The 20407-nt window shown below is 39.4% G+C and overlaps 2 protein-coding genes across 4 annotated transcripts in view; both read left to right on the plus strand.

Annotated features, from left to right (window-relative positions):
• The first annotated feature begins 71 nt into the window (after nucleotides 1–71).
• grk1a (G protein-coupled receptor kinase 1 a) lies at nucleotides 72–9637 on the plus strand. The gene is made up of 7 exons (XM_046838397.1): nucleotides 72–997; nucleotides 3284–3411; nucleotides 3506–3663; nucleotides 3831–3914; nucleotides 4127–4251; nucleotides 7818–8019; nucleotides 8148–9637. The coding sequence occupies exons 1-7, from the start codon at nucleotides 296–298 to the stop codon at nucleotides 8438–8440; spliced, it is 1692 nt and encodes a 563-aa protein (XP_046694353.1). The 5' UTR covers nucleotides 72–295; the 3' UTR covers nucleotides 8441–9637.
• Nucleotides 9638–12109: 2472 nt separating this feature from the next.
• cenpe (centromere protein E) overlaps nucleotides 12110–20407 on the plus strand; it is a 30038-nt gene continuing 21740 nt past the window's right edge. For all 3 annotated transcript variants that reach the window (XM_046838367.1, XM_046838368.1, XM_046838369.1), the window contains exons 1-17: nucleotides 12110–12256; nucleotides 13643–13749; nucleotides 13835–13924; nucleotides 14006–14124; nucleotides 14228–14347; nucleotides 14432–14513; nucleotides 14814–14881; nucleotides 14958–15032; nucleotides 15792–15843; nucleotides 15937–16024; nucleotides 16814–16943; nucleotides 17042–17161; nucleotides 17262–17414; nucleotides 17497–17644; nucleotides 17963–18062; nucleotides 18648–18906; nucleotides 19069–19116. In XM_046838367.1, the coding sequence (XP_046694323.1) occupies nucleotides 12201–12256; nucleotides 13643–13749; nucleotides 13835–13924; nucleotides 14006–14124; nucleotides 14228–14347; nucleotides 14432–14513; nucleotides 14814–14881; nucleotides 14958–15032; nucleotides 15792–15843; nucleotides 15937–16024; nucleotides 16814–16943; nucleotides 17042–17161; nucleotides 17262–17414; nucleotides 17497–17644; nucleotides 17963–18062; nucleotides 18648–18906; nucleotides 19069–19116 (1815 nt within the window). In that variant the 5' untranslated portion in view covers nucleotides 12110–12200. The remainder of the gene's footprint in view (nucleotides 12257–13642; nucleotides 13750–13834; nucleotides 13925–14005; nucleotides 14125–14227; nucleotides 14348–14431; nucleotides 14514–14813; nucleotides 14882–14957; nucleotides 15033–15791; nucleotides 15844–15936; nucleotides 16025–16813; nucleotides 16944–17041; nucleotides 17162–17261; nucleotides 17415–17496; nucleotides 17645–17962; nucleotides 18063–18647; nucleotides 18907–19068; nucleotides 19117–20407) is intronic.

Raw genomic sequence — 20407 nt, forward strand, 5'->3', positions numbered from 1 at the left:
TGATGAGACTGGCAGATCTGCTTGTGAGAGAGTCTGTGCCTTTAGGGCTTAGACTTTCATGTTATTGTCTGACCCAAGCTGGTTTCTCTGGACACTTTCTCTTCCGGGATCCTTCAAGTCACAGTTTTCCCGGGATCCTGAGTCCCCTGGATATTGATGTCTGATTATCCAATCTACTTCCCTTTTGTCTCCTTTATTGGCACGTTGTCTATTTGGAGAGAATTGCATAAAAGCATTTTTTCTGCTCAATTAATTGCATTTTCATCCAATCAAGTCCACCCATTGATTTAACATCATGGATATTGGTGGTCTTACAACGGTGGTAGCCAATTCGGCATACATCTCGGCTCGGGGAAGCTTTGATGGCTCTGCAAACCCAGCAGCAAATCGGGAAAAGAAGTATCATTCCATGCTCAAACTCCCTCACATCACAGTATGCGAGGGCCTTCAGGAGACATTGGACCTCCAGTTTAACAGCATCTGCGTGGAACAACCCATCGGCAAGCGCCTGTTCCGGGAATACCTAGAATCGACTAATGAATACAAGGGGCCCTGTCGCCTATGGAAGGATGTGGAGGAATATGACACTGCCGAGGACAAGGATCGGGTCAGCAAGGCTTCCAAGATTCTCCAACGCTACATGGACCCTGCAGCCAAATATTTCTGTCCCTTTCTGCCCGAAAATGACATCACCAAGGTGAAAGAGCGCCATGGGAATGCGTCCGATGACTTGTTTGTTGACATTCTAGCCTGTGTTCTTGATTTCCTTAAGGAGGTCCCATATACCTTCTACCTGGAAACCATGTACTTTAAGAGGTTCCTGCAGTGGAAGTGGCTGGAGATGCAGCCTATAGGTGAGGACTGGTTCCTGGACTTCCGTGTGCTTGGCAAGGGTGGTTTCGGCGAGGTGTCTGCCTGCCAGATGAGGGCTACGGGAAAGATGTACGCCTGCAAGAAGCTGAACAAAAAAAGGCTAAAGAAGAGGAAAGGCTATGAGGTAAGAATCGTATCGAGCAAATAGCTTGTCAGGTCCTCACAACATGGTCAGAAAAACACCAAACGTCAAAATGACCTGGTATAAGAATCGGTGTTTAACAAAATAATAAACAGGATGTACTGATGTGTGTTTGTTCTTTCGTATTAGGAAAAGATTTCCTTGTCTACAACAAATCCCTTTACTTATTTAACGTTACAGATATTAAAAGCTGAAACAATTCTAATGCAGAGTCTTTCACCTTCAGTTGAATGTCATTGTTGCTCAGATTACAAGAGCTGCTTAGTTGCATAAGACTCACTACTGTGGATTTTGAAGTGGTCCACTATGTTCCTGTTCTATAAGGGTCACTAACTAAGCCCCCTAATCTAGCGTTGCACCTTAATATACTGTTACAATGACATATTCCGAATTCAGACAGTGAGCGCAAACATTAAACGACTTTCGCTTCTCTTTCACTTTTGTCTTGTCGTCTTCATCTTTTTTGAGTTTAACTTGTTTGTGTTCCCGCCCATCAATCAATCAGTTCAGTAGTTACTTACTACTTACTTAAGTAAAAGTAAACTGATTTTAAAAAGTAGAACTACACAAAAAAAACCTACTCAATTACAGTACCGGGAGTGAATGTAATTCGTTACTTCCCACCACTGTATTTAAAAGCAATTTAATTTAAATGTTGGGACACTATATCAAAATATGTTTTAAGGTTACAAGAAAAGAAATCATGTTCACAGAAATGTTGTGGAAACCTCACCAGGTCGGTTCGTCATTATAAAGTATGATGCTTTTGCCATGGTGAAGGTGAAGGCGCTTTTTAATGTTCTGTATTTGCATATAAATATTCATTTGTAGACAGATGTGCAATGCAAGTTTTCAGAACACACTAATAGAGAAATGATTATAGAGAAAATAGAAAAGATGAAGCCATTGAAAAGCCAAATCGAAAAGATTTGCAGGATGTCCTGAAAGCAGCAAAAACAACAGTTGGATGAATAAGTGACGATCTTCACCGCAATTGTGTCTGTTATCTGAAAAATAAAAAGGCACATGGAAATGCACATCTGAAAGCATTTAGACAAATCAGAAGGAATGGAACAATATACTTGGATCAGATGAGACACAGAAGTAACTGCCAGTAAACCAGGACATGCTAAAGGAGAATTTAATCTTAGCAACCACAAAAGTGAATCTGAAAATGAACGTTTTACGTGTGTCAGTCAGAGGGATCCATGTAGGGTTGCCAACCGTTCCGTAAAATACGGAATCGTTCCGTATTTAAGACATAAAAGCAGCGTTTGTCCCGTAATCTACATGTATAGTAGAAAAGTGTATATGGGATAACAACATCTCCAGAGTCTGAAATGGTAGGCTACTGTTTTAAATGGCAGAATTTATTACAAGATGTATTTTTTTTTTATTATTTGTAAATAATTATATATATATATATATATATATATATATATATATATATATATATATATATATATATATATATAATAGATAGATAGATAGATAGATAGATATAGATATATATTTGTACATCAATAGGTTGAGAACATGTTTATCAGAGATTTGTTTTCGCAATTAATTCAAGCAAAAAACCCTCTCCGGTGTTTTGTATTGTTTTTAAGATTTATAATCACACTCTTGAATGAGAATGGGTTCCCCTTTTGAGTCTGGTTCCTCTTAAGGTTCCTCCTCATAACATCTAAGGGAGTTTTTCCTTGCCACAGTCGTCATGGCTGCTCATCAGGGATAAATACACACTGCTCACCTTAACTGGAAAATTCTATAAAGCTGCTTTGAGACAATGTCTGTTGTGAAAAGTGCTATGGAAATTAACTTGAACGTATTTTCCTATTAAGAAAAAAAGTGTCCCTTATTTTCCTTTGCTGAAGTTGCCAACTTTAGATCCATGTAACTTCAAGTAACCTTTTGGAGTTGATGATTTGGCAAAATTTATTTGTCCGGCAATCGGATATATGTACTTCGGATGGATATGTGCATTTTTGCATTCATTTGCAATGAGACGAGAATTATCGCTTTTCAGAAATCAAATAATCAAATGTTATGCGTAATACTGTTGGTTACGTGGCAAAAAGTTGTATACTGGACATGCAGCAAGAACCTGAACACTAAACAAAAGTACAACAGAGTGAACGGTTTAAATGTATACATTTATCTACGTACGTATATGTATTATGCTAGTTTCCATTGCACCATTTCGTTTTCACACCTTGATGCAAATGTGTGGAAAACCACTTCTTTTAATCTTTTGGTCTTGTCCAGGGTGCCATGGTGGAGAAACGGATTCTGGCTCGTGTTCATAGTAGATTCATCGTTTCCCTGGCCTACGCCTTCCAGAGCAAAACAGAACTTTGTCTGGTCATGACCATCATGAATGGAGGAGACCTGAGGTTAAGATCCACGTCACGCCTTTGATTTTATTGCCTTTCCGATGCTGAATTAATGTTGATCAGAAATATGATTTTGTGCTCCCTTTGTTTTTAGGTATCACATTTATAATGTAGATGAGAATAATCCAGGCTTCGATGAGCCCAGGGCATGTTATTATACGGCTCAGATCATCCAAGGGTTGGAGCACCTTCATCAGAAGAGAATCATCTACAGAGACCTGAAACCAGAGAATGTTCTTCTTGATAATGAAGGTAAAAGTGCCCCCCACACCACAAAGAGCAGCAATGAAACTGGTGAAGATTTATGAAGATCTGTGACGTAGAGTACAAAGACGCAGTCCATTTAATGCTTTCGCAGATTTGTTGTTTTAGTCCAATCTTTGACGTTTGTTTGCATTTGTGCTGATGTTTGTTCAAAGGTAACGTGCGTATCTCTGACCTTGGTTTGGCTGTGGAGTTAGCAGACGACCAGGAAAAGACGAAAGGCTACGCTGGGACTCCTGGTGTGTTGTTTTGTCGCCCTGGTGTAAACGATTGTATGACTGATTGAAGCCCCTCAGTGTTGAGCATGTGAACCGAGAACCAATGATCCAGTGAACCCAGTTAGATTACAATCAGAACAAAACAAAAAAAACCTTGTACACTTAAAAATTGTGATTTAAAGTGTAAGAAAAAAAACTGCTGACTTTTTTGACTTTCTTCTTTTTGAATTTAGGATTCATGGCCCCCGAGTTGCTAAAAGGAGATGAGTATGACTACTCTGTAGATTACTTTACTCTTGGGGTCACCCTCTATGAGTTCATTGCTGCTAAAGGACCCTTCAGGAGTCGAGGGGAGAAGGTGACCGACTACATTTTATTGTATTTACAGACACAAATGAAAAATCATTCTCACCCTGAAATGGGAAAAGAAGTCTTGTGTTTCAAAAATACAGATTATTGAAGGATTGGAGAAAATTCTTGTTTTTTTTTTTTTTTTTTGTCTTTTTCTTTTTTTACAGAATTTTACAATAGAAGCTTTTTTTTTTTTTTTTAACAATTTTTAATACAATACTAAAGAAATTCTTTCTCAATTCTCTTTGAAAAAGTCGTTATATTATGCCTGATTGGTGTATAAAATAAACAACCTGGAGAGAACTATGGTGTTATGAAGCGTGAAAATCCATCTATAAAAAATTATAATAATCTACTATTTAACCATATTGACAAGTATTATTTATTTTGTAATCATTTTTTTTTTTTTTATCAGACAGACCTCAAAATGTGAGTTAGCAAAAGTTTTTCAAATGCAATGAGTGAGGAATGCAAGGTCACAATTGAGGACCAGGGTTTCTCAATTTTAGAACTGAAGAGCCGGAAAGCGCGTTTTTTTTTTATATTTTGCTGTTTTGTACGTTTATTAGAGAAGGTGAAAAAAAATTGGGTCTGGACCTGAACCCTCCAAGACAGGAACTGGGCAATTTAAATATGTGAAATTTCCACTCATGTTTAAAATTCCTATAATATTTACCTATTAGCTCCCCCTGGAGGTGGGATTATAAAATTGGGATTAGATTTTTTTTAAAAGCCCTCCAATCCATTCAGGGAAATATAGGCGCCCGGTCTCAGTCATGAAACGTAATCTATTGATTCATTGGTGTTCATAGGCACGAATTTCCCGCTTCTTTTGTGTCACTGGGGATGACTTTCTATGTGATGTATTTCAGTAGGAAGTACTTTTGGTGCCTTCGACAAAGTTTTCTTTTTGCCACTGGATACCACTGGCGCTGTATATTTTTGTTTCTCATTTGTTATCACTAAGCTACTCGTCAGTGGTTCCTTCCAGTCAAAATACAGTAATTAAGGAGACTGCGGTAATTAGAGATGGACACATTTCTTCTTCTTCTTCTTCTTTCAGCTTCTCCCATTAGGGGTCGCCACAGCGAATCATCCGTCTCCATACCCTCATCCATAAACCTCCTCTTTGTCCTCCCTTTTTCCTCCTTCCGGGTGGCTCCATCCTCAGCATTCTGCTAATGATATATCCCATGTCTCTCCTCTGCACATGTCCAAACCATCTCAATCTCACCTCTCACAGTTTGTCTCCAAAAAGTCCTGCATGCGCTGTCCCTCTAATAAACTCATTTTTTAATCCTGTCTATCGTCGTCGTCATTCCCAACCAAAATCTCAACATCTTCAGCTCTGCTACCTCTAGCTCCACCTCCTGTCTTTTACTCAATGCCACTGTCTCTAAACCATACAACATCTCAGGTCTCACCACAGTCCTATAAACTTTCCCTTTCACTCTCCTTCTATCCCAAATCACTCCTGCTATCACTCTTCTCCACCCACTCCACCCTGCCTGCACTCTTTTCTTCACTTCTCTAACACACTCTCCATTACTTTGCACTGTTGACCCCAGGTACCTAAACTCCCCCACCTCCACCTTGAACCAGTCTGTCGTTCCTACTGCACACTTTACTGCTGTCACACTGTCCTCTTACATGTCCTGCACCACCCTCACATACTTCTCTGACACACCCGACTTCCTTATTATCACAATACCACAACTCCTCTCTTGGCACTCTGTCATACGCTTTCTCTAAATCCACAAACACACAATGCAATTCCTTCTGACCTTCTCTTTACTTCTCCATCAACATCCTCAAAGCAAATAAGGCAGCTGTGGTGCTCTTCCTCAGCATGAAACCATACTGTTGCTCACAGATGGTCACCTCTTCTCTCAGCCTGGCTTCCACTACTCTTTCCCATAACTTCATGGTGTGACTGATCAACTTTATTCCTCTGTAGTTACTGCAGGTCTGCACATCCCCCTTATTCTTAATGATCGGTACCAGCACACTCCTTCTCCATTTCTTAGTCATCTTCTCACCTTCCAAAATCATGTTGAACAACCTGGTTAAAACTTCACTGCAATCTCTCCTAAACATCTCATCAATCTGTCGATCCCAATCCTGTTTCTCCAACCTTTTTCTCTGTATGTTCTCCTGCACTTCCTCATTCCACCACCACGTCTCTTTGTCTTCCTTTCTATTTCCAGATGTCACACCAAGTACCTTTCTAGCCATCTCCCTTATCACTTCTGCAGTAGTTGCCCAATCATTCAGCACCTCTTCACCACCACCGAGCCCCTGTCTGACCTCTTCCCTTAATCTCATACTACACTCTTCCTCCTTCAGTTTCCTCTCCTACTCATTTTCTTCACCTCCAAAACCATCCTTCGGACCACCATCCGATGCTGTCTAGCTACACTGTCGCCTGCCAACACCTTACAGTCTCCAATCTCCTTAAGGTTGCATCTCCTACATACAATATAGTCCACCTGTGTGCACCTTCCTCCACTCTTATACGTCACCCTATGATCCTCCTTCTTCTTAAAATAAGTGTTCACCACTGCCATTTCCATCCTTCTAGCAAAATCTACCACCATCTGCCCTTCCACATTCCTCTCCTTAAAACCATACCTACCCATCACCTCCTCATCACCTCTGTTCCCTTCACCTACATGCCCATTAAAGTCTGCCTCAATCACCAATTTTTCATTCCTAGGTTCACCTTCTACCACTTCATCTAATTCACTCCAGAATGTTTCCTTCTCCTCCACTCCACTCTAACTGTACTCTTCTTTCAGAATCACCCCTACACCATTTCTCTTTCCATCCACACCATAATAGAACAGTTTAAACCCACCTCCAATGTTCATGGCCTTACTCCCTTTCCACTTGGTCTCCTGAACACACAACATATCTACCTTTCTCCTCTCCATCATATCAGCTATCTCTCTCCCTTTACTAGTCATAGTACCAACATTTAAAGTGCCCACCCAAACCGTCACTCTCCTACACTTCTCCTTTTCCTGCCGTCTCTGTAGACATCTTCCTCCTCTCCTTCTCCTCCTTTGGCCAACAGTAGCCCACGCACATATTTATTATAGTATAACTCTTACCCTAACACTTACTGTATATTTTCTTCCTTATTCACTGATAAAAATTGAGAAATAAGATTATCTTTTGCATTTCTGTTAGTATTACCCATGATCTATAGCCTCCGTTGCTCTGGAGACAAAGCCAGATGGAGGCAGTCATGCAGTCGAGTGACACGGGAAAAAAAGGGAAATTCATGTCCATCAACACAAATCAATAGATTAAAGTTTGTGACTAAGTCAGGAAGTGCAGTGAGACAGTGTTCAGATGCCTTCTCAGAGCATCATAAGCATTTAATGTCTATTTCTTATCTATCTATCTATCTATCTATCTATCTATCTATCTATCTATCTATCTATCTATCTATCTATCTATCTATCTATCTATCTATCTATCTATCTATCTAACAAAGAAAACAAATGCAAAATATCAGCTACTAGTCCTTCTTTGCCTACTCATTAAAAAAAAAGACTTTTTGTACAGGTGGAGAACAAAGAGGTGAAGAAGCGCATCCTAAATGACCCAGTAACCTACACAGAGAAATTCAGTGAGAATGCAAAGTCCATATGTGAAGCTTTGCTAGCCAAGGAAGTGGACAAGAGATTGGGCTTCAAGAATGGGGCTTGCGATGAGTTGCGCACCCACCCTTTCTTCAGCAGCATCAACTGGAGAAAGCTGGATGCAGGTAGGCCAGAAACCGGCTTGTTCCTAGTTACAACTTTATACTGCTGCATATATTGAAGTCGTTTTGCTGACTTGGATAAAGCAACATTCTGGTGTTTCTGCACTAAATCATCTCCTTTGTTTTCATAGGGATTCTGCCGCCTCCATTTGTCCCCGATTCGAAGACCGTGTACGCCAAAAACCTTGATGATGTCGGCGCATTCTCCACTGTGAAAGGGGTGGCCCTGGAAGACGTGGATAAAGAATTCTTCGACGAGTTTGCCTCTGGAAATATCCCCATACCGTGGCAGGAGGAGATGATTGAGACAGGAATCTTTGGCGAGCTGAACGTCTGGGGTCGTGGTGGCACTCTGCCCAACGATCTACGGCGTGAGTCAATCCTGGAGCAGCCTCCGAAGTCCTCCACTTGCACCATATCATAAACGCTTTGCTGAACAGTGGACTCTTTCCGCTTTCCTAAATGCTCTCTTTGGGTTTGGTTGATGCCTGGACATAAAGAGATTCGGAAATGACCAGAAGGATGAAATTTGATCTTTTTTTTTTTTTTATATCACCAAAAGTGGACTGCGAGCAGCTTTTAACAATATTACATTTGGAAATTAACAGAAAGGAATTTGGTGGATTGCACTGATGAGTAGCACTTATTATATATTTTCAATGTTTTTGATCACGTAGGTTTTGATTCTTTTTTTGGCTGTAAATTGGGAAAATCACAGGGTTTATTTTACCCTCACCATTAAATCCTCTTATACATATGTGAACACTAGTGGCGGGTCGTGCATTTGGTACCTGTTCCTTCAGTGGGGACTTTCCCAACTTAATCCACCTCTTAATACCACCACTATCACGTCGCAATTATAGAAACCATCAATACTATAATTGTCGATCTTTCAGGTCTTTGCTTCAGGACAGGATCTGTTTGGGGTTTTTTATATATTAATTTATACAAAGAGTCTTGTGGGTGAGAATATGTTTATATGTTTACAGCTGCTTTTATGCAGCGATCAATAAAAATTCCCTCAAGAAGTTTTCGTCTGTTCAAAGGATTGACACGTCGTTTGTACACTAAAGTTAGCAAATCGGTATCGGCGGAATCGAACACGAGAGGACGAGCTGTGGCCCCGATATGAAGAAGGAATAATACATCTTTAAAGTATCCAAATAACCATGCACTTTTGTCATGTTCTAGTTCGTTTTTATTTTCAATCAAAGGTACAAGAGTTAGGAATTTCAGGGGTTTCAGACTTTTTGTTATTTAATCTATGAATTGTTATTTAATTGCTGTATTTTCTATGTCTATATTGAATTGCATGTTTCATCAAAGCTTAGAAGGATGTAAAGAGTAATTTATTAATCTTAGTGAATTGATTATACAAATATTCAAGAGTATAGTAGGGCTATTTTACTCAGCAGAAATATGTCATGTATGAAATAAAGAGGTGCTGGTGACTAGCTGTGCAGGACGTGCTTATGGTTTTTATAGTTTAATTTTGGCTTGCTGAGTCATCGTGCCCAGATAAGCTTTTTTTTAGTCCTCTTAGACCATCCTTTTGCTGTAAAAAGCTGTGAATGAACATTTAATGTGTACGTATTAATATAATAAATAACCATTTTTCGAATTATGCAGTAGGTATCACATTTATTAAAATAAATATTTTGACAGAAATGTTTTCGTTGTTTTCGTTCAATATATATTTATATTGATACATTATTATCAATATAAATATATATTACTGGAATCATTTTTTTGTCCTCCTGCAAGTGGCAGCCTTATATGGTCAGGACTCGAACCCACACCCCCGGATCCAAAGTCCAATGCCTTAACCATGAATGTGTTTTGTATTGTTTTTATGATTTATAATCACACGTGCGATATGTGATGCTTTATTCCTCATCTGGGATCCACCCAGATGAGGGTGGGTTCCCCTTTTGAGTCTGGTTCCTCTAAAGATTTCTTCCTTTTAACATCTAAGAGTTTTTCCTTGCTACAGTCGCCCCAGGATTCTCATCAGGGGTAAATACAGATAATTCTCTTATATTTACATTGTACATTCTCTAAAGCTGCTTTGAGACAATGTCCATTGTGAAAAGTGATATAGAAATGAACTTAGACTTGACCTTGAACACAACCACTACTCTACCACCTCCCCACCCACTGGGATGTGTACTTTTTCATCAGAAATGTATTTAAGGGGACTTATTTTAAGGGGGAAGAATTTCAACTGCTAGTGGATAAACCAACATTTGACACCGTAGAAATAGACGGACCTTGGTTTTTACATTTGTAGGTCACATTAATCATGTTAAAATTGTTCAAAATGTTGTCCAAACGTTTTCAGCACATTCTAATTTACATCGACAAGTATTTATTTACTAGTGTTGATGCTGTTCGATTTTATAGGGGCAATTTCAAGAACTCAATTCTCCAGCTCCTTAAGTCTAAGAGAGGCCTCACTTAGTAATTCTGACAATTGCCCCGTCCCCAACCACACTGAATGCCACTGCGATGAACATTGACTGAACCCCTGATTTTACTCATTCAACTCAGTAATTAGTGTGGCTGAATCAACACAAATATACACAGTCACGCTTCAAATCTATTTAAGAAGAGTTATTACAAGAGTGAAAGGAGTCCTGAATCTGGAATGGGGTGTTTAACAAGGACATACAGGTCAATGGTTAAGGCTCTGGTTTACTAATATTGAAAGGTTGGAGGTTTAAACCCCAGTATTGCCAAGCTGCCAGTCTTGAGTAAGGACTGTTAATGCTCTGTGATCCAGGGGTGCTGTATCATGACTGACCCGGTGCTTTAAAACACTGGAATTTTACCTTGAAGCTGGAATTATGCACAAGCAACTGTGGAGGAAACTCAAAGTATTTAGATCCCCAAAAGAGTGTTTTATTACAATTTCTCTAACAAAGAACTTCATCAGCCTTCTTGGATATCATGAGTGAATTCTCATTTTGGTGATTATAAATCTTTAAAACAATACAGAACACTGGAGAGTGAGAACTAGCATGAGCACTGGAATGTAAGATTATGAGTAATGTTCTTTCTACAGTCTTATAGTCATTTAAGGTTGTGGAACCAGGAGCTACTGAGCAACTCATAAAATAACTCATTTGAGATCATCACAGATCAACACCAGATTCTCCATGCCGGAGTCTTTAAACACTCAAAGAGGTCCAATGTTCAAACTGTACATGGAGTAAAATCCAAATGGTGCTTGTACATCTGGTGGTTCGGCATGTCTTTAATGTGACTCAAAAGAAGAGTAGTCTCAAGTTATTCGTTCATTTTCTACTGGACGCGCATGTGCAAAGCATCGCAAAAGCTCAGGAGGTTATGTGCCGGAAATTTAATTGAGTAGTTTATCTCATGAGATGTTTGGTCCGAGTCCTTTTTTTGTCACGTGACTCCCAAAGACGCTACACAATAAAATAGATAATTTTTTACTTTTTTTATAGGAGTCAACTGGCAAAAAGAACTAACGACATGAACCAGAAGATATGAGGGTGTGAGCTACTTATTCTGTTTAGCATAATTTGTCCTTAGCAGCATTGCCATATTCTCATTATTGGAACCATAGTCAAAGTTTGTGTATGTAGACATGTTAGGGGGATTCGCTTTTTGAAAATGTATTATTTGTATATATTTTATTTCTGTTCAAAGGAACGAAATGAACTAAATGACTCATAAAAGATTCATTTTGATGGATGAGATTCAAAGAGCCGAATCACTAAAATGATGCGAACTTCCCATCACTATTTTCATTATTGGAACCATAGTCAAAGTTTGTGTATGTACACATGTTGGGGCGAAATCGCTTTTTGAAAATGTATTATTGTTATATATTTTATTTCTGATCAAAGGAACGAAATGAATTAAATGACTCGTAAAAGATTCATTCATTTTGATGGATAAGATTCAAAGAACCGAATCACAAAAATGATCCGATCGTCCCATCACTAGTTCAGAGTTAAAACCAGTCGCCGTTGGTGGTCACGTGATTGCTTCCGCGTTGTGATTGGACGGAGGCGTTTGACGTTGTCCAATCAAATCGCGACAAAATTTAAAAAATGTCTTTCAACTGACCGGTTTGAATCGAGCAGCGCAGTGTTGTGTATGTGGGCCGTTGGATTTATTAGCGTCCGGTAGCTGCATAGGGATATGAAACAAAAATGACCGAAGAATCTGCGGTCAAAGTCTGTGTTAGGGTTCGACCCCTTATTACACGGTAAGAGAAACATTGATTTTGTGATATTTAGTCGTTTTATTAGGTAAAAAAAATCACATCCGATAAATTGGGAAACGAACGAGTTACTTGGAAGAACTGTAGAGTTGTGAAGTTATGATCCGGGTTTTGGATTGTAGTCTTATTAGTTATATATTCTTTATTAAAAAGTAAAAAGATTGGTGTATAAATGGCGAAAACTACCACTAGAAGTTCCAGGGTAGGGAATATTGTTGCCAACAGCTCTTGATTAATGTCATATATTCAGTTGTACGTTATTACATTAAATCTAATACAATGACAATGTAGATGAAACTCCACCAAATTACATTTTTACATACAACCACCTCTTCTTACTCCATAGCATAATTTCCAGTGACACAGTTGATTACTGGTGCCCCAGTTTTGCCAATCTGTCACTTATGGGCCCTTGAGCAAGGCCCTTAATTGTCTATGCTTCAGTATCATGTCTGACAATGCGCCCCAACCCCACCTTCCTAAATTCTCTGGGATTTCCGAAGAAAGAATTAGACTGTACTGTGTATATAGGAGAATTAAAAAGCCCCTTTCTTCTTTTCTTTCTGTTCAAATCAGTCATGTGACCTGTGGAGGTGAAAGAAAACACTACTCTCATGTTCTGTATGATGATAGACAGCAGACTCAGTTAAGAACTTTTTCCAATGGAGGAAGATTGTCCTGTTTCTAGAGGGGATCTAGAAGTGTTTTATGCCTTGAGATGTTAAATGATGCTAAAACTCAAGTCTGGAGCTGGAGGATCCCAAGGTCACGACTTGAGAAAAGATGATCGGGATTGAAATATATTCCATTATATACATATTTTATTTGTAGTTGCATGTTTGCATTACATACTCTAGGTGTGTTGCACTATTATATATTGGCTTCATGGGAATTCTGCACTATTTTAAATCCTGTTTGTGAAGAGTCCAGTCTTTTAAATTGGTTGGCAGCGTAACTAACCAAAATAATGAGTGTTTCAAAGTCGTTTTCTCAACCGATTAGGCAATTTTCAGGTTATTTTCATCCCTGTCAAGCAGACAGATGTTCCCTCTTGTCTCAGGCTATGATTAAAGAGAGTATTTGGTTATAGTGGAAGCTCAGTGGTTAAAGCTGTTGGAATACCAATCAGAAGGTGGTGAGTTCAAATCCCAGCTCTGGATTAACTGCTCAAAAGCCCAGAAGCTTGTGTGGGTGCTTGGATTTAAACTTTCGACTTTCTGATCAACATCTTAACTACTGAGGTACCGATTCCTCCAAATAAAAAAGTAATGTCACAGATAAATAAATCCTTTTTTGTAGGAGTTCTGTAGTAATATTAAAAAATTTTTTCATAGTATTAAAAAAATGCTGCTCTTCTTTTTTCAATCGTAGTGAGGAGGGAGAGAATGCCGAGCCTGTACAGCTGTACTGGAAGGCTGATCAGCAGGCCATCCATCAGGTTGACGATGATGGCAACATGACCAAAAGTTTTAGCTTTGGTAAGTAACTAGATAATGTTTATATAATACAACTTCACAGTCGAATATTTTGCATAACTGTTCTTTCATTGCCTTTAAAATCCAGATCGGGTTTTTAGTGCCGAAGAATCCACCAATCAGCTCTATCAAGGCATCGCCAAACCCCTGGTGGTGTCCACTGTAGAAGGATACAATGGTAAGTATGACAGCCAGGACATGGTGTGTGTAATCTATAGTGTATATATATTGAGCATGAATCGTCTTTTTCCCCCACCAGGAACTATATTTGCGTATGGACAGACTTCCTCTGGAAAGACTTTTACAATGATGGGCAGCGAGCACAACCCTGGCGTGATCCCACTGGCCATGGCGGATGTTTTTCATACAATCAAAAATGTATGATACAGGATCGATTTGATGGATGGATTAGATTTGTTTGTTTATTTATTTAATACGTAGTCAACGGGAGTCAAAACCATGTCATTTTGTCTGTGTCCAGTGTCCAAAGAAAGAGTTTCTTCTGCGTGTGAGCTACATGGAAATTTACAACGAAACAGTCACGGATCTCCTGTGCGACAGCTGGAAAAGAAAACCGCTGGAAATCCGCGAAGGCAACTACGTAAGTGTGATCTCTTAATTGGCCCTCGTTTTGAATGCAACGCATCTTATATGCACGATGAGCGAACATTCGTGTCTCCGGCAGAAAAACGTCTACGTGGCCGATTTGACCGAGGAGCTGGTGACGACTCCAGAACAAGCACTGGCCTGGATCCGGAAAGGAGAAAGTAAATGTGGTCATTTGTTTTCTCAATATGGAATAAACCCGAACGGTGCATGCTAATTAGCAGAATAATTCACAGTAGGGTTATGGGACATGAGCCTGAGTATTTATTTCACAATGACCATTGAATACGCAATACACTTTTTACACTTAATACTGTGAAATAGATAATGTGTAACGTCCGCCATTGTGTGCACGATGAAAGGTCTTTGTAGAACGTATACGCTTAAAATTTTGATCTTCTGACCAATCCAACACACTCCCGAGACATGGTAATCGATTAATCAGAATATTCTACTTTCAGAAAACCGACATTACGGGAAAACCAAAATGAACCAGAGGAGCAGTCGCTCTCACACCATCTTCCGCATGGTGAGTGACCCTGATCAACCTACTTAATTTTTCCTTCCTGCTTCCTGGTGAAATCTCACAAGCCTATTGTTTTCAGATCTTGGAGAGCAGAGAGAGAAGCGACCCAGTGTCTGGAGAAAACGCAGACGGCGCCATCATCGTGTCCCATTTGGTGAGCTGATGATTTCAAGTTCCATGTGGTCATGGTGAGGTGGTAGCTCAGTGGTTTAGGGTGTGGGTTACTGATCAGGAGGTTGGGTGTTCAAGTCCCAGTGTTGCTGAGCTGCTATGCAAAAAGTGTCTGTGCTGTAATGTGTTTGTGACCTGTATGTATATAATCTTGAATTTCTTCGTGTGTGTGACAAATTCAAAGTCTGCTGCTTCATGGTTTTTGGACATTTTGGTCAGATGTTGCCATGGTACACAATTACAAGCATTTCCTCAGTGTTGAAGGCTTTTATTGACGAATACATTTAGTTCGTGCAATGCAAAGAGTCAATATTTGCAGTGTTTCAAGACCTCTGCTATTCACCGTGACACTGCCAATTATCTTCTGGGCCACGTCCTGCCCGATGGCAGCCTTTTTTCGCATAATAAACGTTTGGAGTTTGTCAATTTGTGAGTTTTTGTTTGTCCACCTGCCCCTTGATGATTGACCACAAGCTCTCAATGGGGTTAAGATGTTGGTGAGGTTCCTGTCTCAGAATTTCTGATGTTTTGTTCACCTAGTTATAACTTTTGCAATCATGCTGAATAAAAAGCATTGTAAGTTTATTTTCATGGCATTGAGGAACTTCTTAATCACCCTTCAGAACATTCTGGAGTCTTTGTGAAAATGTATGTCTGTGTCATTATCAAAACGTTTGGCCACCGCTGTATATAATTACAGCATTTGTCTACTCTAATTTTTTTCCCTCACACCTTTTAATAGAACTTGGTGGATCTCGCAGGGGCTGAACGTGCGAGTCAGACTGGAGCAGAGGGTAAGCCGAGGTCTCGCCAGTTCAGATAATGATTATTATATTGTACTAGTATTGTGACTGATATACTGGTCTCTTCTGATTGTTTAAATTTAGGGGCCCGTTTGAAAGAGGGATGCAATATCAATCGCAGTCTTTTTACCCTGGGACAAGTCATCAAGAAACTGTCTGATGAGAGCCAGAAGTATGAAACACTCTAATACTAATTAAATAACTAATTACATTTTTTTGTACACCAAATTAATCAAACTGGTTTTGCCTTTTGGATTAGAGCTTATTTGTCTGTTTGTTTTTTTGCTGTTTTATCCAGTTTATTTGAACAAATTTAGTCCAGAGACGTGTGCACAGGCTCTGTGAGGTTAAAGACTGATGTCGGTTTCTGGTTTGAGAAAAATGCAATGAATGTTGAAGAACCTCTTAAACTATTTCTGGTCACGAAATGGATGCCTTTAAATCTTTAAAACAAAACGGAAAAACTAGAACTAAGCTAGAAGCAATTACTAAGGGTAGATTTAGTTAATGTTTTGAGTAAAAAAACGTACGCATCAGATAAAAGCTGACATTTTGCATCGTTTCAAATAGTAAATTCGCTATACTTTTATACAGAAGACACTTGAGTAGAGGTGATTTGCTGTTCATCTGAACCAAAGAAAAAAAACCATAGCCACATGTACTATACAATTTTTTTTAAATTGCATTGTGTTTAATCGAATCAAAATCTGATCGCACTGCTTCATAATGGGGTGAATTGTATCGCATCCTTCATGTATATCTATAATGTATCGTATCATCGGCTATCCATCGAGATGCAGCTCTCACCTTTATTTAAGGAGATGCACGTCCATACTAATCTCTAATAATAGACAAAGATTGACTCAACACACTTCTCTTCTTTTTATACCTGATGATTTTTATCCCGTTATGTTCTAAATGTAAAGAGTAATAACACATGACTTTACTTTTCATCTTAAAGGGGTTTCACAAACTACAGAGACAGCAAGCTGACCCGCATCCTCCAGAATTCTCTGGGTGGCAACGCCAAAACGGTTATCATCTGCACCATCACACCTGCAACTGTGGATGAAACTGTGAGCACTTTGCAGGTGAGGAGGAAAGAAGCGATTCCCACTGATCATTCATGTCGAATTTCTTTCCTCCGGTGGAAAGTTTATAGTTAATTGGATATTTGTTTGTGTACCAGTTCGCCAGTGCGGCGAAGCGCATGAAGAACGACCCCCATGTCACTGAGGTCTCGGACGACGGTGCGCTTCTCAGAAGATACCGCAATGAAATCGTGGACCTCAAGCGTCGCCTCCAAGAGGTAAATCAGGGGGGAAATGAATGAGCCCGATGAGCTCTTGTTAAATTTGGGTAATTTTTCTGGTTTCTTCGTCTTTTTAATAATTTGATTGCACATACAGGTTTCGTCAGTCACCAAAACAACTGTGAACGAGAAGGAGACACTGTTCCAGCTCCTACAGGAGAAAGACCAACTCCAGAGAGATCAGGAAGATCGAATAAGGAACCTAACGAAGCTTTTGGTAACGGCTTCGAATGTGGTCCCTGTGCACAAGGTAATTGCTTTTTTACTCATTTGTTTGTGTTTAATTTCTCCTAGTCTAATTTTATAGCTCACACTTAGTGCTCTCGTTCAAGATTCCCAAAAGGAGAGTGACCTGGGGCGGAAAGCTCATCAGATCAGCTCACTTGATGTCGGACGAATACGGAGCCCCTGAATTGAGCTTTGCTGAACCTTTTTTCAAAAAGAGGAAAGCCGATCTTACTGTGACCGAGGAGAGCGAAGGTGGGAATTTAGTTTTTCTCTCAAATCCTTATGTAACATTCCGAATAAAAAAAAGCAAGTTACATTTGTTCTTTAGTTCCTGTCTTGCTGTAATTACCTTACACAATCAAACCACTTGGTCCAGAATTCTGATAAACACATTTTGCCAAAGACCTGGGGAGAAGTAATCTTTTAAATTCAAGACGTCGTTTACAATATCCATCCTCTCGTATCGTGGGGGGGTCAGGAAGCAACAAGCGCTTTGTAAGCGCTGTTTAACTGTGGATATATAAATAATCCTTTTTTTTTTTTTTTTTTTTTTTGGGTGTGTCTCTGCAGACATGGAGGAATTCTCAATTTCAGGTTTTGATGCCGAGGACACCTCTCTAGACCTGGAAATGAACCAGAGTAATGTTACTATGCGCAGCTCTGCCGATGGGTGAGATGACACAATTTATATATTTAGTGTGTGTGTGTGTGTGTGTGTGTGTGTGTGTGTGTGTGTGTGTGTGTGTGTGTGTGTGTGTGTGTGTGTGTGTGTGTGTGTGTGTGTGTGTGTGTGTGTGTGTGTTAGATAGATAGATAGATAGATAGATAGATCTCTCTCCATACACACACGCGTGTATAGAGTAGTAAAACGTTTTGTGTTGTCGAAGGCAAATTTGGCTTAAAAGGAATTTTCCAACATAGCTGAAAAGGGGGATTGGAGTGATTAAATGTCAAAGTATAAAATATTTTAGATCAAAACTCAATCTTGGTCAGGACCCAAATGTGTGATTTGCTGGAGATTGTCAGCCCCTACTTGGAAGTGTTGTTTCTGGGTATGTTTAGAGAATTAATTCTGCCTGATTTGTAATCAGACATTGGAAAACATTACGGGCTCAACAGTAACACGGAAAGAAGTCATTAATGTGCATTTTGTGAACAGACTGAGCTTGGGGCCAGCAAATTAATACCAGAGCAGCTACCATTTGTTTCGTGTCTGAACCCTCTCTCCTCTCTACTCCTCACCTCTCTGCACCAGCTCACCCCAGCTCATGTTTCGAGTCGAACGCTTGGAGCGTCAGTTGGAGAGAGAAACCCAGGAGAAGCACATGGCTGAAGAGAAGAGCGTGGCGCTGGAGCAGAGGACCCACGAGCTCGAGAAACAACTGCAGACTCTGGAGCAACAGATGGAGACGACCGTGCAGGAAAAACTGAGTGCTGAGCAGAGGTGTTCCTCACTGGAGCTGAAGATCGTAGAACCTTCCGAGCCAGAGAAGGACACCAAAGCCTGCGAGCAGGTGTGAAAAAGTTACAGGCTCATGCCCTATTCATTTCTCAAGTTTGAGACCAATTCGATCAGTAGATGTTGTATAAAATAAAAATACTTGATATATTCTGTATGAGAGACAAGTTACTTCCTTTGTGCTGGATGTATTTTAAAGACTCTTTCTCTACAATAGTATCTCGCAGAAGCCGTCCAGCTGTGTCACACACTGAGCTCTGAGAGGGTGAGTGCACTAAAGTTTTCTGAAGTTTCCTGTTTATTCCATTTGCAGCGCATGTGAGTTTCTTAACCGCTTTAGTCACACAAGGTTTACACAGTATTTACATGAAATCGAAGAGACAGACTTTCTAATAAATCTTTTTTTATTCCTGAAATTATAGTGTGTGTGTGTGTGTGTGTGTGTGTGTGGAGGCAAATATTGCACATTGTGTAAATATGTATTATTGCACATTTTGTTCGACAGAAGTGAGATAGTGATGCCCTTGGAAGATGTGAACAGCTCAATAATGGGTTTTTCATTTTACTTTGTTAATTTGTCTTGTCAGAACTCGGAGCCCGTGTCTGAGCAGACAGACATTAGTCAATTATTCCCCCAAATATTAAAAAATATTCAGTAAGCTTTGGATTTTTTATATTGCTTCAGTTTAGCTAGTTATCATGTAAATAATAGTTAGAATTCTAAATAGTAGAAACATAGTAGCTGGTCAGTTTCTTTAACCAAAAATAAAAGTATCTTTGCCATCACTCGACATAAAAATGTAATATTCATCAAAACGAAGAAGCTTTAGGTCGGGGATAAGAAAAAGGAGCAAAACGGCTTTTATTGCAGTCAAAACAGGAAACGCACAAGTCGGCGGATGCCGAAAGCGCAAATTCAACCCCACATCTTTTTTTTTTTCTTTTTTTTTCGATACCCAGTTTAAAATCCTCTAATGGTTTTCTTGAGCCCTGACAAACTGCCGCCTCTCTGCTGATACCGTACTCGTTTTGAAAACATCTCGTTTTGCTGGCCTGCAATTTGTGCTTTCCATGTTTCTAACTATTTTCTTACTTCGCTTACATATAGTTTAATGCATAAAGCTTGCATTTTTGCTGGGTGCAAAAGTAAAGGTTGTATTTTGCTGTATATATTTTTGTGCTTATGCTCTAACTGTTAACTGCCACTACTGAGATTAATAGGAGTTAATCAACCAAGCAATCACCCTCACTAACAACTGACCATAATTATATTCCCTTCTCAGATCTATCTAAGTACTGCACAGAACTGTCATAACATTATCTGTATGTTACACACACACACGTATATTGTACAAAGTTTTATAAACTCTATCATACCTGACACACAATACAGTCATCTGCACTACCATGCACTCCCACACTTTATGTACATTACTGATCTGTATTCCTATTTATTACCCACACTGTCTATACTGTCTCGTATAGTCTGTTTTTCTCATGTATGGGTTTTATTTATGTCTGTACTTTTGAGTCACAAACAGCTGGAACAAAATTCC

This window comes from Silurus meridionalis, chromosome 24 (genome assembly GCF_014805685.1).
Source record: "Silurus meridionalis isolate SWU-2019-XX chromosome 24, ASM1480568v1, whole genome shotgun sequence".
Lineage (NCBI taxonomy): Eukaryota > Metazoa > Chordata > Actinopteri > Siluriformes > Siluridae > Silurus > Silurus meridionalis.